This window comes from Bipolaris victoriae, assembly GCF_000527765.1.
Source record: "Bipolaris victoriae FI3 unplaced genomic scaffold scaffold_0, whole genome shotgun sequence".
Lineage (NCBI taxonomy): Eukaryota > Fungi > Ascomycota > Dothideomycetes > Pleosporales > Pleosporaceae > Bipolaris > Bipolaris victoriae.
In genome coordinates, this window is record NW_014575392.1 from 127,500 (window position 1) to 144,590 (window position 17,091).

The 17,091-nt window shown below is 51.4% G+C and overlaps 5 protein-coding genes across 5 annotated transcripts; 2 read left to right on the top strand and 3 right to left on the bottom strand.

The window, feature by feature from the left end:
• Positions 1–6,514: 6,514 nt before the first annotated feature.
• Positions 6,515–8,613, bottom strand: COCVIDRAFT_83416 (hypothetical protein; the record flags this gene model as incomplete). The annotated part of the gene is made up of 8 exons (XM_014707188.1): positions 6,515–7,016; positions 7,064–7,377; positions 7,425–7,671; positions 7,721–7,981; positions 8,037–8,147; positions 8,203–8,308; positions 8,377–8,475; positions 8,565–8,613. 8 exons carry the CDS (start codon positions 8,611–8,613, stop codon positions 6,515–6,517), a joined length of 1,689 nt encoding a protein of 562 aa, XP_014562674.1.
• An 800-nt stretch (positions 8,614–9,413) lies between these two features.
• Positions 9,414–10,203, bottom strand: COCVIDRAFT_10905 (hypothetical protein; the record flags this gene model as incomplete). The annotated part of the gene is made up of 2 exons (XM_014706977.1): positions 9,414–10,103; positions 10,147–10,203. 2 exons carry the CDS (start codon positions 10,201–10,203, stop codon positions 9,414–9,416), a joined length of 747 nt encoding a protein of 248 aa, XP_014562463.1.
• Positions 10,204–10,531: 328 nt separating this feature from the next.
• Positions 10,532–11,449, top strand: COCVIDRAFT_83592 (hypothetical protein; the record flags this gene model as incomplete). The annotated part of the gene is made up of 4 exons (XM_014707189.1): positions 10,532–10,688; positions 10,742–10,825; positions 10,915–11,073; positions 11,169–11,449. Coding segments are annotated over 4 exons (681 nt in total), but the record flags the coding sequence as incomplete, so codon positions are not given.
• A 292-nt stretch (positions 11,450–11,741) lies between these two features.
• COCVIDRAFT_21440 (hypothetical protein) lies at positions 11,742–12,984 on the bottom strand (the record flags this gene model as incomplete). Its single annotated transcript, XM_014707035.1, has 2 exons — positions 11,742–12,245; positions 12,832–12,984. 2 exons carry the CDS (start codon positions 12,982–12,984, stop codon positions 11,742–11,744), a joined length of 657 nt encoding a protein of 218 aa, XP_014562521.1.
• Positions 12,985–13,961: 977 nt separating this feature from the next.
• COCVIDRAFT_83730 (hypothetical protein) lies at positions 13,962–16,904 on the top strand (the record flags this gene model as incomplete). Its single annotated transcript, XM_014707190.1, has 2 exons — positions 13,962–14,933; positions 14,988–16,904. The coding sequence occupies 2 exons, from the start codon at positions 13,962–13,964 to the stop codon at positions 16,902–16,904; spliced, it is 2,889 nt and encodes a 962-aa protein (XP_014562676.1).
• Positions 16,905–17,091: the final 187 nt, after the last annotated feature.

A 17,091-nucleotide genomic window follows, 5' to 3' on the forward strand; every position in this document is an offset into this window, starting at 1 on the left:
TCACCGGAATGTGGGGAAAAGAAGAACAGATACTGGATGACGTGGGCAAAGAGCAAGTCAGAGGCAATGGGGGATCGCGGTAGCGAAGCCGGGTTTGTACATGGCTTTCCCAGCATGTGAAGCGTCGCTTAGCTTGTACGGTCAGTCGCTCGGTGGGAAATCATGGCAGCGTGTGCTTAGACAGGGTCTTCGTGCAGAAAATGGCGGCGTCTCAACAGATTGAGGGGTGTATGTATGTATATGTGTGTGTGTCTGTGTCTGTGTGAACTACAATCCACTTTCTTTCTCACACACACACACACATGGCACGCGCATACGGTGCTGCAAGAGGAAGCGCGCGGAGGCGGGGGCGGAAAGTCAAGTAAGCTCCCAACGTGCAGAAATTCAAGGCCGGTCCGGATGAACGATGCAAGGCACGACTTTTTTCTTCAAAGGCCCCCTGTTCCCTGTCCCTTTTTTTCTTTTGATTGCGCAAAATAAACACTATTGGTATTGTTGTTGTTCCTGGTTCCGGAGGCTAAAGCGTACACACATACATGATGTCTCGTCCTCTTTCCGGGGTGACGAAAATCGAACAAGGATTACTATCGTCCTTTTTTGGGGCTCCAAGTGTTGACATCCCGCCTCCGATGAGGCAAAACAACGTCATTATAGTTTTTTTTTTTCGCTACATACCGTTTTTACTTGACTAATGTTTCCCGATCTCAGCCCTTGCAGTTGGAGTCATGTCATGGAGCGGGAAGGGGGTGTGTGTGTGGTGATGGTTGAGTTTTAGTTTAAAACGAGGGATATATCGAACGATACTCGCATATCTCTTCCTCCACAAAAAGTGACCAAGATTGGTAAACGGACAAGCAGATCACTTTTTGCTTACCTAGCTCGGTGACTTTCGCTGCCCGTTTTCTCTTCTTCTTTGGGAGACTAGTTACTTTTTTTTAAACTACGATCGTGGCGGCAAGTTGTCATAAGATGTAATATGCATGTGATCATTGCCCTAATAACCATTTTGCCCATTGCCGGGCAAAAAAACTTAAGTTGCGGCTACGTATGAACTAATGTTCCGGTGAGCGTTTATGCCATGGGGGGTGGAGTTGTGGAGCCACCACCACCCCCCCTCCCACTGCCGAGCGCTGGACCCGGCATTGCGACGCACTAACATCCTGAAACAGAAGGGACGACTAAAAAAACCCATTATCATGAGCCTTGTGTGTACATGTACACTAATGGAGCATTTGGCCGGCCACTCCACTTTTGCTGACTACATGTGTGCCAGAAAGAAGGTTTCAACCGCTGGCCGCATATGCCCGAGGACAAAAGTAGTGAAGGTTGCTCAAAGTTTCTTTGTAAGTCCTTGTTTTGCGACCAAACTTGGTCGCGTGGTCGAGGGGGCTGAAATATAGGACTCCACCGGGCCAGTGGGCTCAGCTCTTTTTTCTCGGCCATATTTTTCTTTTTAGGGCCGGGCTACTGCTATTAGGCGAAAATGGTCTTTGCATTCAGAGACATAGCGCTTGACGTACTTGATAACTTGTTTGCACAAAAGATCAAAAATAGAGATACGGGAAGGAAGTGATGTCTGTGTTTTGAAAATATATATAATTGAAGGGGTGGTTTTCGGCCTATAGTACAGCCGATGTGTAATCTTTCCGAGATTCTATTTGAGGAAAGGTAGATAGGCAAGCAAAGTGATACAACAACCTATGTACATTGACTACAAGATTACAAGTTCTTTTTGCAAGAGTCGTGAAAAAACAGGGAATGCCAACCATATTCGTGCCTGTAGAGTTTCATCAGTCAAATGTAACTTGACATAGTCATATTTTGCGCTTTGACTGCTCGGCCATATTAAGAGACGCTCTAGACAATGACATGAGACTTGTCATTTGTGAGGCTGTGTTTGACAGCAGGGACCTTCATTTGAACAGGCTACCGACCATCAGTGAAGCCCAACTCATGATCTAGAGATACCAATCCTGGTAGTATAGCTCTCAGCCTAAGCTCTTCCTCACAGAATAGCTTCGCTGCACTTTCTAAAAAATCTTGTTGCTGCTCTTGCGGAAGAGTCTCGAGTGAGGCTACAGAAGTGGTCTGAGCAAAAGAACAACAAAGACTCCACTCATTTCGCTTGGAGATTGCATGCTTCATATCCGGCCATGGGCACGATATCGTTGTGCAATCTCCATAGTTCTAAGTGCCTGGACATGGTTGAGATGATTCCAGGTTTGAATGAGATCGTGGGAGTCCACTCAGAAGTAGTCAGGGGTGAGGGGAAGGGCCTAGGGTGGTGGCGATTCGATCATGTTTGTTTATCGTAGAAACTTACCATAATGAGAGCCCTGAGCAATCCAGTATCATCCCAGTCAAGTCTTCAAAAGTGGCCTGATACCACAAGATGCCAGTGCTACCGGATTAGAATATGTAGCATCTGATTCCGGGTAAGTCCGCTTTCAGGACATAATATGTAACCTGGGCTTGTGTGAATCCCGTTTGGGTGTGAGGGGACCTATCGGCAGCTCATCACATCCTACTACCACGTTCATCGCCGGGCAGATGATCCCGTAGGCAATCCCGCCCGGGGCGACAGAAAATGCGCCCACATGCTCACCCACAGTGGCAACACATCACTGTCACCTTGCTGGTTAAGTGCACCCACTCGTGCTGCAGCCGTGTTTTCCAGGCAATCAAGCTGCGGTGATCCATGCTCGACAACGCGCAAGCCCCGACAGATCATCCAACGGGAGAGGTCATCCTATCGGGCTAAAGACAGGTGATGTGGATGACCGAAGCATTACCGCAAACCGGAAGTATGTATGCTGCAGTCCCCATCCAGTAGCGAATGATCCATTTCGTCCGCCTTGTGACCAAGCCTAGCCAATGATGCCTTCATGCTGGCGATATCAGACGCCTGATATAGTTGGATATTAATCGTGGCCAAGTAAGACAGCAGATATGGCTGAGTGGACCTGGCCGTGCGCAAGGTGTTGGCCACTGGACTTGGTTATTGCACGCTCAACGCTCGCTTCCGCGGGTGAACTGTTAGTGAGCTAAAATTTTCTGCCAAAGGTCTGGCGGTGGCGAGCCTAGACGCTGGGGACTTGCTCTTGCGCTGTTGGTGTGTCTGCCGTTAGGGCGCCACCTGACTGCTGCATACCCCTTTGCCTCTCAGTGCATGCCAGCTCCTTTGATCTCTCTATCCCTTTACTCAATCTACTGACGCGTGGTTGTAGCCTAGATTTGCGTATCCAGTATGTGGGCATCCAGCATCACTCCGAAGGATTGCAGTATAGTCCATCCCTCTTCAGGGGAAGGTTAGTTGTCCGACAAAGACCGATCTGTAATGCACACAGGAAGACGATTTGATGCTTTCACTTTGACGCATGTCAACACGGCGACGCCCTTTTCGATCCTCCTGCGCCTGATTTGATGCAGTGACAGCTGGTTGGTCGTGAGTTCTTCGGAAACCTATAATCCCTTCTCTTATCATGTGAGCATTGTCGCAAATAGAACAAGGTAAGCAATAAGCAGAGAGTATCACTACGGGTACAAGTGATACGAGAGAATGATGGCAAAAAATTGTCGCCCAACGCTCAACTCTCGCTTTAAGTCATCATGAAGTCTGAGACCGGCAAAACAAGGGGCATGTTTCAGAAGTGGAGCTGCTGGCTGACGTGAATCCTGCAGGTTTGCCTGAGTCTCTCCGGGACAGCTGCATGTATCTTGGATGCTTAATGCGCTGCCGACCGGCTGTGGTTGCATTTGTTTGATGACGTGAGGATTTGGAAGAATGAAGGTAGGTACGTTGCAGGACGGATGTGGCGCCAAGGCTGACTGTCCCGAATCATGTTCAAGCGAACTCCGTGATTTGCATGACGCAGCCGTAGCATCTCTGTTTTCACATATCAAATTCAAGAATGTCGGCTACAACTTCAAAAGACAAATAATAAAATGTAGGTTGACATGATGTGTAATTTTCCGTCATGCTTTGCAGTCGCTTTATGCCATGAATTGTGTAGCTAACAAATTTGATTTGCATGTCTGATCACAAGTACCTCATGATAGATGACGAGTTTGAAGACATCAGAAACATCCGTGGCACCAGGGCGCTAACTTTCAGGGGAAAGATTCTCAAATGAGACTCTATTATGGTCAAATCAAGTCTATGCATGTTGGGATGATGACCAGTCAGGCCCGGATGGCGACGATCACCAGAATAGACATCGACTGTCATAGCCACACATGCATTTGTCACAATTTCTCTTGAATTTCATGTAGAAATTTCAGAATACATACCATGTCGTTTGAAACAAACGTATACCTTCAGAGGACACCTGCAATGAAAATTGTATCCTGGATCTGCCGCTCTCCCAATTATAGTCCCCCCCCCCCCCGACAATTATGTTATATTAACACTGAGCAATGCCAACCACTATGAACGAATCTGATAGTTCTACCACATATAGTGTGCAGAAGCTGCAGGCTCCGTTATTAACTCAGAATGTTTAACCGGCTTGGAGCTGCCCATAAACCTGGAGAACCTTAGGAACCACTCAATAAAGTCAACAAGCGCGAGCAGAGCAGCCAAGGAAAACTACATTGCATCTTCCATCCATTAGCACCGATATCGATCTACCCGAAACTTACTGAGAGGCCAGTAAGGTTATAAAAAGTATCTGTATGGATCTACGAAACAGTCGCTAGCTATATGAATTTGTAGTTATAAGCCCATGGTAATCTGGGAGTGTGAACATATTATATGGATATGCTTCCTCAATAGAAGAAATCATCATTTCAATATTTAGTCGATGACGGCCCCTAGTATCCTTGAACTATTTGCATTTTCTCTTTCCTTGACGATCATGAACCGATAAAGAACTATTGAACCAAACCGCCTATGAATACGGAGCATAGTTGAATATCATAGACAACCTCTCTATATGTCATGAATGGAAACATGGCAGCCATGTGGTTGTACCGAGTTTCTAGACGCAGCTCCAAACGAAACAGTCCTCGACGTGTACACGATATACCGTAAGTTGCTAAAGACTTTGGCTCATGGCAAGACAGTGCGGCCATATTACGAGCAAAGTGACTCTCATCCACCAGACCCACTGAGCGACTCTGTGCACCCACCTGCGAACCACTGCCAGCAATACACGAAAAAGTGTTGTGAGAAACAACTAGACTCCCCTCCTTCGACTTCACAATGTTCAGGATAGTAACTTCGAGGCGTCGTGCAAAGGACTTTGTACGCTAAACCCATCATACCTCACCTCCACTTCGACCGCCGTGAACGAAACTCTCTGGCAACAGTTGCAAAAACAGCCCTGAGGATCAAAAAAGGCACATCCGCCTTCGACCGCACCCATATGCATTCATACCCCAACCACATCTTCTGCCAAAAACACTTCAATAAAAACCCAAATATACCTACACACAAAGTGGCCTTTCCCTCATCGTAGCTGCAACACTGTAATTTACGACCTCCGAACCACCCAGCTCCACCATCAAGCCAGTCTCAACACACTCATCCCAGCAAGCCCAACCTTATATCACCCCAGCTACAACTGAACCCCTCCGAGAGCAACTCACCGTCCACCACATCAATGATGATAAATCTCGCCACTCAATTTAACAACCTTACCCCCCCATAACCCCCAAAAACTCCAATATACAATATCCTGCAAGAAACCAGACGAGTACATATAAAAAAATATTACGTCTTTTGAGCATTCTCAGACGGTGAGCTAGATGCGTCGCATTGACGAGGTACCAAGGCCATGTCCAGCTTTTTCCTCGAGACTAACCGTACGTACAAAGAAGGAAGAGATATTACGACTTCACTACTTCACTACTGGGTTACCGCAGATAAACATGTACGCAAGGGAATGATGGATGGCTACGCGAGCAATGGACATATCTACTGATTGACTCATTACGAGAACATCATGCCGTAACGCACGGAGTAAACGTAGTACTACACAGCTGACAGCGCAAAGTTTCACACACATACACATCACCACAAGGAAAAAGCTTTCAAGACCGAGAAGAAAACAATAACACGCTAACCCCCTTGCCTCTCTCTCTCTCTCAAAATCACATCACCAACACCACACAGCCACACAACTCATACCAAATACCTCATACTTGACGTCTCATTAACCCCAGTCAGTCCCAGAACAATGTCACATAATCACATCAAAGCACCATAATTGTCCCCAAGGCATCCTCAAACGCACAGCCTACTACTACGACGTGACACAAGCGCAACAGTACCCTCTACCGCTGCGCATCTTAGATTCAGACGACGTATCTTGAACATCTCTATAACTAAAGCACGAAAATGATAAGCCTTTGTTGATAAATTGGAATCATTAGAGAGAGAAAAAAAAAAGAGAGAGAGAGAGACAAGGACATTAGAGACCCCGAAAAATATGAACAGTAGCAGCGCTGACACACATGATGATATTTTTGTAATTTTCCGCACACCTCTCGTTGAGGAGGGAGGAGGAACCACTCACGATTGCGCGTCATGAAACTCTTCTTCCTCCAATGTCTGGCTGTCGGTTCTCCGTAAAAGATCATCCTTGTGTGCTTCTTTGGCAGGGTTGGAGTGAAGCAGCTTGCTTGGCGGGAGTTCATCGGCAAACTTTGGCGGGTTCTCTGACGAGACTGGGTCTGGTTGAGATGCTGGCTTTTCGGGAGGTGGCGGTTGTGGATTACTTGGATCGGTGGAGTTACTACTGTGAATTGGGGGCGTGGCATGAGCCGTTGTTCCGTCGAAGTTGCTGGGAGAACCTACGCTCTGTTGCTGATGCTGTGCTATTTCTGCGGGTTGTGCGGGTTGCACCTGCTCAGTAGGCACCTGTTGAACGTGCTGAGTAGACTCGTTTGTTTGAGTTCGATGGATACTCGATGTCCGTGAAGGGATGTTGAATTGTTTGTCGGGCTTCTGACCGGGGAGTATGGCATGGATTTGCAAGATCTGTTTGACCACCTCTTCCGGGGTCTTTCCATCACTGTGTCTTGTCAGATTAAATCGAGCACAAAAAGATTGAATACGAACATCTTGGCGTTGATAATCCAATCCAAGTCTTCCTCGCCTTCTTCGCTCCCGCCGTGACCGCCCCTTACGCGTCTAAAGAGTTGCGGGTGCCAGTCGACACCCTCACTGTTTCGTTTTGCGGCTTCTTGACGTTGCCTGTCTTCGATCCTGGCCTTTGCATCCGTCGCAACATCCTGATCCCTCCGCTTCACGGCTTCTGTCACTTCATGCCACAGCCTCTGTGACTCTCGCTCGTCTTGTTCCTCCAGAGGGCGGGCGCTGGGTGGCGTATGCTTAGTATGTGCGGCGTCAAACAATAGCTCTTTCTTGCCAGTCTGCAAAAGTTAGCCAGTTCTTGTAATCCAAGACAACAAATCCTTACAGTCAGATCCTTAATGTACATTTCCTCGTTCCATTGGCCGGAAAGTTCGAACAAGTTTTTGCCGTTCGCATCCTTGATGAAGCCACCAATGGCGTTGTATGTTCCGCTAAAATAGCCCTTGGTCTTGAATTCAAGGTCGGCACTTAGTCCAGTCTCGGGACAGCGAATATAAGCGTGGTCGCCAAGCTCGTATTTCATGGTTCCAAAAAGAATGCCCCGCGCATACATGTTAGGTTGTGTGACAAAGCTATAATCTCATGAGCCTCCCAGATGCAAAGGCTGTTACGGCGACTCACAATCGTTCACCAGTGTTCAAGAGCCGCAGTATCGCAATGCCCTCCATCATACTCGCAGCAGAGTTTCCCAAAAACTTGCTCCTGGGCTTGAGAGTTCCGTCAATGCGTATGTGGTGTTCAGGCGCCATGAAGAAATAGCTCGACTTTGGTGGATGGTGTGACGTTTGCTCGGCAATGTAGTATCCCTTGGTACCGTCTGAGTAGTCCCAATAGCCGGTGAATATCTCGCCGAGTATGGGGTTGAGCGGCTTCTTGACTCCACTACACTCACATCAGTTGTTGCGTACGGGCGGGTCATGATTGCGGGTATGCATACGGGGGTTTGATGTGCCATCCACTGAGATAGAACTTTGTCACAGCTACAAATCTTTGCACAGGGTCCTCGATCTTGGTAATGGGAAGCAGCGTTTCCGGATGTGCCATGAAACTATCCTGTCAGTCAGCATGCGTTGCCGACTTTGGAGATTTAGCCTAGTACACACTTTGTTATGCGCTCCAGCATCGACCGCGGTTCGAGGATAAAAGTAGGCAGTGTGACTCTGCTCAGATCGGCACCGGGCCGCAGTTGTGATATAATATGGGTGAGCACTGGGTGTTGTCGTGTTAGCCAGTGTCCAGTGTAACAACCAGCCTCGCAGCGTTTTCGGAAGACGCACTATTGCCCTGCTCCGGGTCTATGATGGTCTCATCTTCTTTGGTGACATCTTCGCCGCCATCATGTCGCCGTGTCTCGTCTATAGAGGAGCCGCGACTGCCTAGATGTTCACTCGATCGTCAGCGTCAGGTCGTTGGCAGAAATTTGTTCGGAAGACTCGGTACAAGCGGTGGCCGGGGTATGACGCACTTGTAAGGGACGTCCGCCGATGTTTGGAAACGCCAGGTAGATGTGGCATGTTGGCTACTGGTTGTTGAGAGTGGGAGTAGGTGTGAGGGAATAGGCCAACAGGGTAAAAGGAAATGTAGGCTTTGGGCAGCCTGGCAACGCCCCGATCGAACTTGTCTTGGTGCTTAGGGCGCGTGCGGGCGTGGGGGAGCTCTACTAGTCCAGGGCTCACAGCAATGACGAGAGGGGCGGCTTCACAAAAACTAGCGACCCCGCGCTACGACACAGGTTTGACAACAAAGGGCAAACATCAACAACGAGCAATCAAGAGCCAATGTGCAAGCAATGAGGGGGCTCAAAAGATGTGCGTGACACTGCATGAACAATATCTGGACACTCAGCTGACTTGCACCGTAGCGACAGCCAAGCTGGCTTCTTTGAGCCGACAGCGGGGCAGTTGTCTCGTCCGCCGTGTTCCAAGGTCGCAGGCAGCATCGCTAGATACAGAGGCATATCTTGGGTGCAAGTGAGCCCTGATACGTATCCAGTGGATGTGTATACATCACATGCGTGTTCTAGCGGTTCCATGGAACGCTCGGGTGCGAAACGGTGGAGATTTTGTGGATGCTTCATGGATGTCCACCCCTGTGTGCTTCCGGCGGAACCGACAGAAGGGAATATGGACAAAACGATGCGGCAGTTGCACCCTCTGCCACTGGTTCCCAACCATGGTTGTCTTTGCATTATTTTGCTGACGCAGGTCGTATCCAAAATTGGCGCACGGCTGCTTATATTTTCCTATAAAGGAAAGAGAAATTAACAAGTGTAAGTATGCCTGGGTATATTAGTGGAGAGTGCGATGAGGCTATCTTAGTCCAACACACTCTCGCCAGCCTGGTCTGCGTTCTTCGCACTTTGTTCCTGAGTTTTCCTGGGCAGGTTCTTGACCTTGAGCGTTTGCGCATCGCTCGTGCTTATCACTTTGACACCGTGCTCCTCATACTCCTTGTGCACTTGTTCCATGGCTGAGGGGTCCACCGCTCTTGTCGCCTCACCAATCACCCATGTCTTGAAGCCTTCGCTCTGTGCATCAATGGCCGTGTGTTTTACACAGTAGTCGGCTGCCAAGCCAACGACGTAGACGTCTGTGATGCTGGCCTTGTGCAATGTATCTGCCAGGCTGCTCCTGGCGACACACGGACTCTTGAAGGGATCCGCAAATGCCGAATACATCTCGACGCGCTTGTCCTGGCCTTTTTCCACAATCTGATCTAATTTGCTGACGTGTAGCTCTGACAGCAGTTCCAAGCCCTTTGTTCCCTGGACACAATGGTCTGGCCATAATCGCGTCTCCTGCTTTTCTTCCGGGTTGTGCGGGTTTACGATTGTAACTGTAGATTCAAACGGCTTGTTCTTCGGCGGTGGGTGATTTGAGGCGAAGGAAATGTGGTCTTGCGGATGGAAGTCTTTGGTTGCTACTTTCAAGGCGAAGGGATAGTCGAGGCATTCGTTGATTACTGGTACTATGTCGCGGCCTCCTGCCACTGCCAGCGCTCCATTCTAGCCTGTGAGCGACGGTCAACAAGCGAGTTGGGCGACTTACTGGCGGGCAAAAGTCTTCCTGTACGTCGACGATGATTAGCGCGGGTTTGAACGACATTGTTAGTATTGGGATAGAATCTAGTGGTGGGGTGAGATCACAATGGTTCGTTGCGATGATGCAAAGCGTAGGCGGAGGACAGCACGGCAAAAGGCTTTGTCAAAAGATGTTTTTTTAGTGTACAAGATCAAATCAGCATAGCGCATGGTGCTGCAGACGATTATTAGCATGTGCGGCTAGAAAACGCGCCGTTGACAATGGAATGATTTGCAAAAGAAGGAATTGCAATGGGGTCGGTGGCTCTGCTCAGTTGCTGTGGCTTGACGGATTGGGCCTTACCTAAGCAGTGCGCAAAGCCAAGCTTCTCTCGTGACGGAACGCAATCCCACGATCACGAACTCGCAAGCTCGATAGCCACGCCTACCCTCTCCACTCAACCCCAATCGCTCTCGCCATGTTTCTCCAACGCTCTGCCATGGCCGCGGCAAGGCGGGCGGCCCCCCGCGCGCTCGCCCAGCGCACTTTCACGACATCCTTTGTCCGCCGTAGGTTTTGGGACTACCAGCTATCGTACGATGTAGCATTGACACCATTGCAGGCGACGACAGCAAGATTGCGCAAAAGGAGACTGGCCACTCGGCCAATTCGCCCAGCGTTCTCGAGGGCTTCAAGAAGCTCGACGGTATGTCGCGCCCGCACTTGGGTAGCCGCAGTGTTGCGGATGCCGCGTGGGAAAAGTGTCGATAGCTGACGAGAGCACTGGGCGTTTAGAAATCAAGTCAGAAGCGGATCTCCTCCCTCCGGGTGCTAAGCCTGGTACTGTGCCTACGGACGCGGAACAATCTACCGGTCTGGAGCGTCTCGAGATTCTCGGAAAGATGCAGGGTATCGACATCTTCGACATGAGGCCATTGGATGCCAGCCGTGTCGGTACGTGATGAAACAAAGCAAGGTCAAATGTGGAGCAGCAGCAGGCAGACACAAGTACCTAGATGAGAGTGGCATTGATGCTGACTGAGTTATAGGCACCATGGAGAACCCAATCACTGTCAACTCTGCAGGTGATGAGCAATATGTTGGTTGCACCGGATGCCCCGCCGACTCGCACAACGTTCTGTGGATCACCCTCACCCGCGAGGAGCCCAAGTCACGTTGCATGGAGTGCGGCTCCGTGTACGAGATGCATTATGTGGGCCCGGCAGAGGATGCTCACGGTCACCACGACCACCACGACCACCATGAGAACCCATACCCAAGGCCCAAGACCATGGCCGACTTCCTCAAGCCCGAGTACCGTGAGCTATAAATGTAGCTGACGTATTTTTTTCTCCCCATGTGCAGGGTGTATCTATAGGACTGAGAGAAATCTGTAGCATAGGAAGGGAGGGGTTTTAGAGGGAGCCACGCAGAGACAGAGAGAGAGAAGTACTATTAAAGTTTCAACGTATGCACTAGTGTGAAGTGATGTGTTGTTGCGTGTTTCTATAATTGTATAGTTGTGCGTTGCAACAACGATCAGCGGGCCAGTCAGCAAGTCACGGACTGTAAGCCGTGATATGCCCGGCCTGAGACCAGGGAGTGAGTGGTTGATGAGCGGTTCAGGATCCTTTGAGAGCCATGGTTCCTAGGACTAGACTCTCGATGTAGGCCTTTTCGTCTTGAGAGTCATTTCCGTGATTGTCCCCGTTGGCTTGTTTGGTGGTGGTGTTGCTTCGAGAAGCACGGTCAGCACTGGCCAGCTTGTAGACCTTGCGGACCTTGTCTAGTTGACAGAAGGAGCCCAGTTCTTGACCGTTGTCGGCAATCTCGATGCTGGACCCGTGCACAACGCTGCCGAGATGGGCGCTCACGGTTTGATTTGTGATGGACTCATCCTTGACGTAGGTACCATGGGGAGCGGATGCAGAGAGGGGTAACTTGACGGCAATGATTGCAGTCGACGAGTCTGAGATGCCAAACTTCTTGTAGGATTCACCAATGTTGTTGTTGGGGGAGAGGCGAAAGACGAGCTCCGAGTGTGGAGTGCGCGTCTTTGCTCGCTCAGTCAAGAAGTTGTGGAGAGCAATAAAGGTGGCGGAGAGGAGGTGCTGGGGTGAGATGATCTATTTTAGTCAAGAGTCAGTGGTGTAAACGGCGCAGGTAGCAGGTAGGCAGCAAAAGACGATTAGACTCAATGGAAGCAAGATTATGTTGACATTGGGACACGATGGGAGGGTTGTGATAGGCGCGGAGCGGTGTTGCCCGTTCTCCAGCAGGCAGTGGGTGGAGTGACGTTGAAGCAGCACCAGGAGGATGCTGGTCATCGACACCGTTTGGTGATCCAGGCGCTGGTTGTGGTTGTGCGGCAGGGGTGTCGAAGCCCGAACCATTACCGGCCGTCCAGATTAGTGCAGGCTGGAATGTCACCAACCCACGTGAGGGGGAGAAAGGGGAATGGACGAGGCAAGAGCATCCGCGGAGACAAGGTGCAAATGGCAGGCGCACGCGACAAGTGGCCTGAGCCAGTGCAGTGTTTTTGTGTGTCTGCGTGTGAGTCTTTTTCTTTCTTTTTTTTCGTCTTGTCTGGGCGCTCATTTTGTTCCCCCCCTTTTTTTTCCCTTTTTCTAGCACTAAGATGGGTGCGTGTAGTTCTGGTGCAGAGAGAGAGGATGGAAAAGGTAAGTCCGGGGCAAGGAGACAGGGCCGTACCATTGACGCGTCCAAAAAGGCATAGTCGAAATGCGGATTGGCATCTAGTAGCTGACGCCTGAGATGTGAGGCGTTTGCGACATCCTTGAACAGGGCCACGTGGACAGGGTAGGCATGATAGTGTGGCAGCTGAAATGTGCGCACCGACGCCATGGTCGTAGGAGAGCTTGGGGGGATGGACGGTAGTTGATGTGCAGCAGGGCACTGGAGCGGTGGGGAGGTTGGACTATGAGGTGGGGAGACGAGTGAGTGGGTGGATGACGGTGGCTGAAAGTTTCAAAAAGGAACAGAGCGCAGGCTGTTTCGTACATATGGTAGCGGGGCAGTATATGTGTGTGTGTGTGCACCCCCACCGACGACAGGCGAGCGGGCGGGAAGGGGGAGTGGGAGTGGGAGTGGAAGGGCGGCGAGGGACAGTGCAGGGTTGGGTATCAGGGCGCGGTGAATAAGGCTGTCGGCAGAGTGAGTAAGTAAGTAGCTAATGGGCATGGCTAGTAAGTATGTAGTGTGTGGTAATCTCGCGGCTCAAGGCCCATGGTGGTTAGCAGTGCTAAGGTGGGTTGGGCGGTAGTCGACAGTAGTAGGACGGCTGGCCAGTTTGGGAAGGCTATACTTGGGGCGCTGCATACTAGCGGCAGCAAATCACCAGCGCAGTGGCGAGGGCACAGCAGCACAGCCAAATGGGCCGAAGCTGTCAGGGCATCAGGGCACGGCGACCGAGCCGTGTATGTTCGCTGGTGATGGCGGCCAATGGTAGGGGCGCGGTGCGTGGTCGAGGGCGGTTGCTGTGCACACGCCCGCCCGTGTGCACCAAAGAGGCGCCGAGGCTACTGTACCAAGGGCATCGCGGCGGCCATTCACTTTCCCACCGCAGTGCACCCTCACCTCGCCCTCTGCGCTGCCCGCTTAAAGCATTGCACACACGCGCCCTCCCAAGCCCCTCACCCCTCTCCTCAGACGCCCCAGCAACATCGCCCTCTGGTGCTGCCAAACTGACTGTGGGCGCGCGGCTATGCGAGCGTGCAGCCTGCCTGTCTGACAGGTGATCGCCCCAAGCCACACAAGGCTCGTTCTGGGGACTGCCCATCGGTCGTTCCCACCGGCTTTCTCCGCCGAGTTCACGTCCAACCATGGCGAGCAAGCGACCTGCCGACGACGACCCCAATCTCGTCAGCAAGATCCAGCGCGTCCACCTCCACGCCCCGCTGAGTCCCCAGCACCGCGCCCCCGCCACGGCCACGACAAACAACACCATCATCACCACCACTGCCGCTGCCACTGCTGCCTCCGCAACCGCCAATGCCCCTCCCTCGTCCGCCCCGGCCCACAGCAATGTCGCAAATGACTTCTCCGGCTCCGTCAAGAAGAAGCTGGCCGACTCCAAGCGGACCGGCCAGGCCTGCGACCGCTGCAAGGTCCGCAAGATTCGCTGCGATGGCCGCCCCGAGGGCTGCACGCCCTGCGAGCAGAACAGGACGCCCTGCCGCACCACCGACCGCATCACTGGACGCGCCACTGTCCGCGGCCATGCAGAGGCCATGGAGTCGGAGAACTCGTACCTGCGCGCCCAAATTGCAGACCTGCAGGCCCAGCTAAAAGAGAACGGTGTCGAGCCCCGCCTACCTCCTGCCTACGGCGCTGCATTGCAACAGCCCTCAAACCCATGGCCCTCTGCTGCCAGCGACGCATCGCCCTGGTCCGATGGCCGCCCCCGCCGAACAAGCTCCTCCCCACTGCCTGGCTATGCGCCTGCCACCACCGCCTCTTCCAAACTTGAACTGCTCCCCCAGTTCAAGCATGGCTCCATTGGCGACAACTACCTCGGCGTCGCCTCTGTACAATCCCCGCTGAGCCACATCAAGGGCACCTCGCTCTCCATCTTTGGCACCGACATCGACATTACTGACTTTACCGCCGCCGAGACCGAATACGAGAAGGAAGCCACGTCCTACTCGACCCTCGTCAAGATCGCCATGGGCAACCACCCTGTCGAAACACCCCAGCTGCCGCCCTACAACGAGCTCAACGAGTACGCCATCTGGTACATGCGCTCCATCAACCCATACACCATGCTGGTTCACAAGCCCGCCTTTATGCAATTGGTACCTCCGCACCCCGTCTCCACCTTGCTCCTGGACGCCTACTGACAAACGTAGATTTGGAGGATAGGAAACGACCCCAGCTTTACCCCAACAGGACCCGAGACAGTAACAGTCCATATGATGCTCGCCACCATCATGTACCAAATAGCCGTTCGCAACAGCGACCAGGGTGGCAGTACCTTGCTCGACAGTGCCCATGCTCACTACAAGTATGCCCTGACCTTCTTCAAGCAACTCGTCCTCGGCGAACATGGTTGGCAAGACGTCCAAGCATTGGCAATGATATGTCATCATTTACGCACCTTTCCCAAGCCCGGCGCTGCATGGATCATGACCTCGATCGTCTATCTGTTCGCCGTACAGCTTGGCCTACACCGCTCCGTCAAGGTCTGGGAAGACGGCACTGGTGAGCTGACCAAGCTGGACATTGAAATGAGGAAGCGCGTCTTCTGGACCCTCCACGCCATACAGATCAATCTCAATGGAAAACTAGGACGTCCAATGCCTGTTAGCAACGAAGATATTGATGTCGAGTTTCCAGAACCCATGAACGACTGTCTGCCTGGCGAAGAGGCAAATCTGGACACATTCCACCAGTGTTCATTTCAGGTTGGCATTCAGATTGCAAAGTACACGGTCTGGGATCTCGAGCTGTACAAGACAATCTATGCTGTCCGATATTCGCAAAAGGCATACCTCGAGAGCTTGAAACGCCTCGCAGCTGGTATCAGGCAGTGGAAGGATGAGATGCCTTATGAGTTACGCGATCCGTCGCAGGCTGCCGATGATGATTATATCTTCTCGCTCTATTTGCAATACTGGTATCATTCGTACATGTTGCTCTTGCATCATCCCGGCGTATGCAGATCAACCGATGCAGCCATTCTCAATTCGAACCTCGACCAGTGTTTACATGCATCGCAAAAAATACTGCACCACTGCACCGAACTGATGAACAAAAAGAGTCTGGATATCCCCTGGGTCAACACAGTCATATACATTGCTGCTGCATTTACCACGCTCTTCATTTCAACAACGCGCCAAGATCAAATGACCCCGTCGGACATGACCAAGCTCAAAGACGACATGGCATCCTGGGTGGATCTCCTTGGCGAATGTGACAAGTTCCTAGGCTCGGGAAATCGATTGAAGCTAGCCATTTCGAGAATCGTGGATCAGTCGCTCAGCAAGATCAATGACAGCATCGTCAAGCGAACGGCAACCGAGTCCCTTGCCCGCGTTGCCATGCAGGCTCCCGTCCGTTCAGAGTCTAATTCTTCTGTATACGACCAAAGCTCATACCAGGATCAGTACGCCACAACAACTAGCGGGCCTACCGATCCTATTCTATCGTCGCATGCTGCAACATACACGACTCTGCCCATCAACACTGCACACTCATACAACCTCAACACTCAAGTCAGCGTCCCTTCGCAAACAAATCGAGGTTACGACCAGCAAAGTTACAATAGTGGGGACCAAGCGAGTATGAACCCAAATCACGCTGCGGCACTTGCCGCTGCCGCTGCAGCCGCATCGTCAAACAGCGCCATCTCGCAAGCGCCTGCAGACGCTTATGCTTACTCACACGCTCACATGGCCAACACGGCCCACCAACAGCCTACCTACACAACTAACGGCTACGTCGCCCAGGAGTGGACCCAATGGACAAGAGCGTATATGCAACATGCCCACGACCAAATCCAGCAACAACAACAACAGCCTGGTGAATACCTCAACACTGCAACCACACTCATGACGCTGGGCCGCGATGCATCTTCCTCCCATGGCACCAGCAGCGATGGCCAGGGCCTCGTCCAAACATCTGGTGTTCAGAACCATCATCATAATCACCACCACCAGCAACAGCAACAACACCATTCCCATAATCAGCATACACAATCGCATCATCCTGCCCCAGTCCACTGGCCGCAGATTGCTTTTCCGAATGTGACGAGTGGGTCGCATTAAACTCTGGGAAGGCATTGTCTTTTCGCTTTTACGTATCCATTCTGTTCCTCTTGATTCTCTGTCTTCATCTTCTGCTTCGTCTTTTCTTTTCTGTCATCTAGTCAGTGATGTAAAAAATTTCTTTCCATAGATAGTCCAACGGCCGTTTTGAAATCTTTTTTGTTCTCTTGTTTTTTTTGGCGAGGGG